This window comes from Cynoglossus semilaevis, chromosome 1, assembly GCF_000523025.1.
Source record: "Cynoglossus semilaevis isolate Cse_v1.0 chromosome 1, Cse_v1.0, whole genome shotgun sequence".
Classification (NCBI taxonomy): domain Eukaryota; kingdom Metazoa; phylum Chordata; class Actinopteri; order Pleuronectiformes; family Cynoglossidae; genus Cynoglossus; species Cynoglossus semilaevis.
Window position 1 is genome coordinate 19896762 of NC_024307.1, and position 5040 is coordinate 19901801.

Genomic DNA, 5040 nt, shown 5'->3' on the forward strand with positions numbered 1-5040 from the left:
TGAATAACATTTTAGAAAATGCAAGTAATTAGGTTTTATTTTTATTCTTATTCAAATGTTATCCTGGAACTGTGTGTTTGAACATATGCAGCACTGGTGCCAGGCTAGTTCTCTGCCCTTCGTCTTTTTTCTTATGCTTGGTCTGTAGCTTCAACCTAAAAAAAGATTTGCGGCAAACACAAACATTACCACAGAAATAGAGTTATTTTTTTGGACAATATCAGTGACAATTGTTGCACAACTTGTAAACATAACAAGTTACAAAGAAATCCTAGGAATCCTCGAGCATCACTGGTTAAAGGGACTGTAAACTACATTTAAGGTAACTGTCCAAGTAGGCATTCCAGGATCCTGTTTAGTAATTCACAGTAGGAACAGGAAAAGACCTTTGTGAGACAGTGTAGTTGTTTTTGATGTGCACTGTCCACACTTTTAATTATTTGGTGTAATTTGACCTTTACATCAGTGTCATTATCAGTTACCCCGTCATGTTCTATTGAAAAACTCCTGACGTTCACTGGTAGCTGAAGGCGGCCACGTCCATTTTTTTAATATTCAAGTCATGAGAATGAAAGCTTAATGTTTGAGAACTAGTGAGCGGGTTGCAAAAGGCCACAAAAACAAAACAGTTATGACCTGTACGCTCAATTCACTGCCACTGTGACCAACTGGACTTTCAAGTGGTCAAACCTGAGTCACATCCTACCATTCACCTACTGCTTGGCAAAGGATGAAATATAATATACAACTAAAATGTGACCTTAGAAAAAGTCAAATAATGATTCACCACAGTTCGTCAAGAGGAAGGGAAACATAATCACAACAAATTAGAGGATTATATAACGAAAGGAGCGACAAGGGAAGAGCTGATTAACCAGAGGAAGGGCAGATAAGGGGAAAAGACAGGGCAGCATGACTGAGCTGGGATACACAGCCTGCTCAAGATTACTCCACCCTCACACACACAGCAATATAGCGGTGAGGTAAATCCCCAGCATTCCCCCATACACTGTCACTGCCCTCCCACTCCTGCAACTGCTGTGTGTGTGTTTGTGTGTGTGCGTGTGTGTGTGTGTCACCACTTTTCTCTGGCATTCCTTTGCAGAACGGAGAGACGCAGCCACTGGAAGCAGGGAAACGGAGCAACAGAACTTTCTCCAAACTTCTGCAAGAATATGAAAAACTCAACAAGAAGAAGGAAAAATAATCTCGACCTCTTCAAAGCAGCATCTTGGTTTTACTCCCATCACTGCAGTCTACTCTGAATTTTAAGAGCCACTTTGGGGAAATCTGCCTGCAGGGCAGCTGGGAAGTCAGCATCTTCTTGTATCCCTGGAACACTTTTCCTCCTCTTCCTTGTTCTTTCAACCACTCTCTAGGAAGCCGATTTAAGATCTTGGATTTCCAAATTCCAGAGCTAGTAAACACAACTGTGGAGACCAAACAGTAACACGGGCACAGTGTTGTAACTGCCTACAAAGAGGTGAGTTCAGATTTCAATTTCATCTCTGGATTTGTCTGCAGCCTTAAGCTTTTATATTTAAATGCACATCTCTGAGACAAATCTAGAAAAAGTCTGACTGGAGCCGAAAAGTTTCTCAAACTTTCTGCACAATTGACATAAAATTGCATAATCTGTTTCTAATGCAACATTCATGGGAAGTTTGTTTCTGTAAGACCCTGTGTCGTGTGTTTAAGAAAGTAGACAATGGAGACTGGAGGGGCAAAAAGGGGGTGTAACCCATATAAAGCTCACTGGGCTTAAAGAGGTGAGGTAATGAGTGAGTAAAAGTGGAGTAATGTAGGAGTCGAGGACGGAGTGTGTGCAAGAGAGACATAGCTCTGGTTCTGTAATCAAGGGACGGGGGCAGCCACTGGAAACAGGGGTTCACGATGATGCACACATGCACAAGGACGCACTTTTATTCAAAGGGTCTGGGCATATGTTTGAATGAACACGCGCAGATGTTGCAAGGGAAGGACGTCAAATCAATTTATGGTCTCTAATGCACACTTTGAAGACACAAACACACACAGACATGCGAACACAATTGGGCCCATGCAGAAGAAAGGGGTTCAAACAAACCTGTCTTTGTTTCATAGCTCTCATTGGGACACTGCTTCTGGCTCAGATCACACACTGGTTCAATGAATTCTGCAACTCAATACACACAGTGATGTGCAGGCAGACACGTACACGCTGAAAACCACACAACAGACTTAGTTTCCTATTGAAAGGACGACCTCTACCAGCTGCTGCAGATTCAGTGGTTTAACATCCAGCATGCAAACTTTTGTTTTGATCCATTCCAACGATGTTCCACTAAACTGACATCAGAAGATGGGAGCGTTGTGGTCATAAACGGATGAGCAAGGTCGGCAACAACACTCAGACGTAGTTTACAAGCTGAACTGCTGCCCTGTGATTGGCTCATTGGATATTTTAAGATAAGAACACAGGACTTAGATATTCCAGTCAGGTGCATCCGTTGGAGTTAGAATTAGAAGCCTTTGAGTCATGCTGGTGTTGATGCATCTCTCTGCAGACCCTGGCTCCTGTAAACATGGCTGACGTGGTGCAGCCAGAACCAAATGACCTCAAGGTCCCGGGTAAGAAAGACTGTACACACACTCTTAATGACTGCTCTTCATCCTATTTTATCATTGGGAGTGTGTGCGCTCCGACCTTGCTACATTCTCCTCCTCCATCATTTACTAACATCTTAATCCAGTAACATTCCAGTCATTCCAGTTCATCACAAACGTTTAATTTTGGATGGTTTACACCCTGACATGCTAATCTTAATTGTGTTATGTTTTTGTTAGTATTTCACCATTGTCTAACAATAGCAATTTATCTTTACTACAGACAGTTTCTGTTAGTGTGTTTCCCTTTTATTTGTTTTAATTTTTATTTATTTTCTATTTGAATTTTAATGCTGAAATCACTTATCAGCTTAGAGTTTCAATTCAATTCTAAATGTTCAAAAATAAATATTTGTGTTGAGTTAGAGTTGGGCATGAAATAAGAAAAAAAGAAATTTGTGTTGAGTCAGAGTTGGGCATGAAATAAGAAAAAAAGGCACAATTGGTTGGAACACAATGGTTTCCAGGAGTCTAAGTGAATGCTGGAAATGAAAAAAAAAATCAGTTGAGTCTCAGTTAAGCCTTAGTCAGGGTTTTGACAAGCCTACATTTGGTCTCCAGTGTTAAGGTCAGATTCCAAGTCCCTGAGGTAAAGTATTCAGCTTTGTCTTGGTACAGTCTCCAACTGGGTTCCAGTTTGGCTCTTAGATAAAGGGGGGAAAAGGCTGTTTATGTTTTGAGTTAAATTGACTCCACAAGAGTTTGAGAGATGTGAAAGTTATCGCTCCACAAGGTTCCAGACAGGCTGAAAGTTTATTTTAAGACTAAGTCAAGTGTTCAAGTCAAGTCACAAGAGGAGACGTTCAGTTCAAGTTCCATATTACACCAAAGTGAAACAAACAAACAATGACATTTTCATCTTTTATCTTTCTGATTTATTGCCAGGTGACGACCTCTCCGTCTCTTCATCACCGGCTACAGCAAGAAATGACTGCAGCATCACACCGCTCACGCCGTCGCCCTCACCAGTAACGACACACACACACACACACTGTTGCAGCAGACTTGCCTACACACCCTTTTCCTCTTCCTACTTATTTTCTTAATATAGAGCACTTAAATATGACATGTAAACCAAACTCCACTTCGCCGTGTCATTAGTGGTTTATAATAACACTCACAGTTTCAAGTCCAGTGGAGCCTTGAAGCAGGTGCCCTGGAGAGAAGTGTGTTCACACTGGCACTGGAAGAAGAAGAGGGAAAAGAAGACAATTATTTGGAGCATATAGAGGCTTTTAGATGATGCTAGAGTCATGTATTCTTCAAGACTTAGTGTAATATCTACTTATTGTGCATAGGTTGTGGTTAAAGCCATGTTTCCAGTTCCCACAGAAACGACATTCGTTCATTCACTTATTCACTTAACTTGTCTTTGGGTTATTTGCAAACATTCTTTTCTTTTTCCCCTTGTCCTTCGCTCCTCTAAGAGGGTGGAGGTCCGACCCAGGATGGCCTGTCCATTCTCTGTGGTTGTGGCCATAGATTTCGGCACAACCTCCAGTGGCTATGCCTTCAGCTTCACCCAGGACTCAGAGGCCATACACATGATGAAGTAGGATTCTTGGTAAAATTATGTTTAATTTAAATCCGTCGAAGTTTTCCTTTGCTTTAAGGTATCTTCCTTTTATCTGTGCAGGCGTTGGGAGGGTGGAGACCCAGGCGTGGCCAATCAGAAGAGTCCGACCTGCCTGCTCCTGACTCCGGACTTGAGGTTCCACAGTTTTGGCTTTGCGGCCCGAGACTTCTACCATGACCTGGACCCGGAGGAGGCTCAGCACTGGCTGTACTTGGATAAATTCAAAATGAAGATCCACAGCACCAGTGTAAGAGCAACACTCAAGAACCTGGAGACCACGTCACAGGACTATGTAATTCTCCTGACTACACAGATAGATGGATGGATGGATGGATGGATGGATGGATGGATGGATGGATGGATGGATGGATAGATAGATAGATAGATCTGTCCATCAATGTTTACTTTTTCAGTCCATCCACTCCACAATAAAATGTATTTTTTCTGACATAATGCTGCAGGACCTCAGCATGGAGACGGAGCTGGAAGCAGTCAATGGGCGGAAGGTCAGGGCCATCGAGGTGTTTGCTCACGCCCTGCGGTTCTTCAGAGAACATGCTCTAAAGGTTTGGAATGTTTTATGTTGTACAATGAAGCAATACATCATCCATTTCAACCTGGTTGTTTACTGTGGTCTGTTGCAGGAGGTGAAGGAACAGTCTTTTACTGTGCCGCAGGGAGAGGAGATCAGATGGGTGATCACTGTCCCTGCCGTGTGGAGACAACCGGCTAAGCAGTTCATGAGGGAGGCTGCATACCTGGTAACGACACACAAAGGCTATGCGTTCATATGCTATTGGGGTTGATTGATTTCTCAT

General features: G+C 42.6%; 1 protein-coding gene across 2 annotated transcripts in view; it reads left to right on the forward strand.

Moving 5' to 3' along the window:
- The first annotated feature begins 255 nt into the window (after positions 1–255).
- hspa12b (heat shock protein 12B) overlaps positions 256–5040 on the forward strand; it is a 13396-nt gene continuing 8611 nt past the window's right edge. The window contains exons 1-7 of one of the 2 annotated variants that reach the window (XM_017036862.2): positions 256–1483; positions 2547–2610; positions 3532–3614; positions 4074–4198; positions 4283–4514; positions 4684–4788; positions 4867–4983. In XM_017036862.2, coding sequence (XP_016892351.1) covers positions 2565–2610; positions 3532–3614; positions 4074–4198; positions 4283–4514; positions 4684–4788; positions 4867–4983 — 708 coding nt within the window. In that variant the 5' untranslated portion in view covers positions 256–1483; positions 2547–2564. The remainder of the gene's footprint in view (positions 1484–2546; positions 2611–3531; positions 3615–4073; positions 4199–4282; positions 4515–4683; positions 4789–4866; positions 4984–5040) is intronic. The other variant, XM_008317398.3, reaches the window with a different exon arrangement.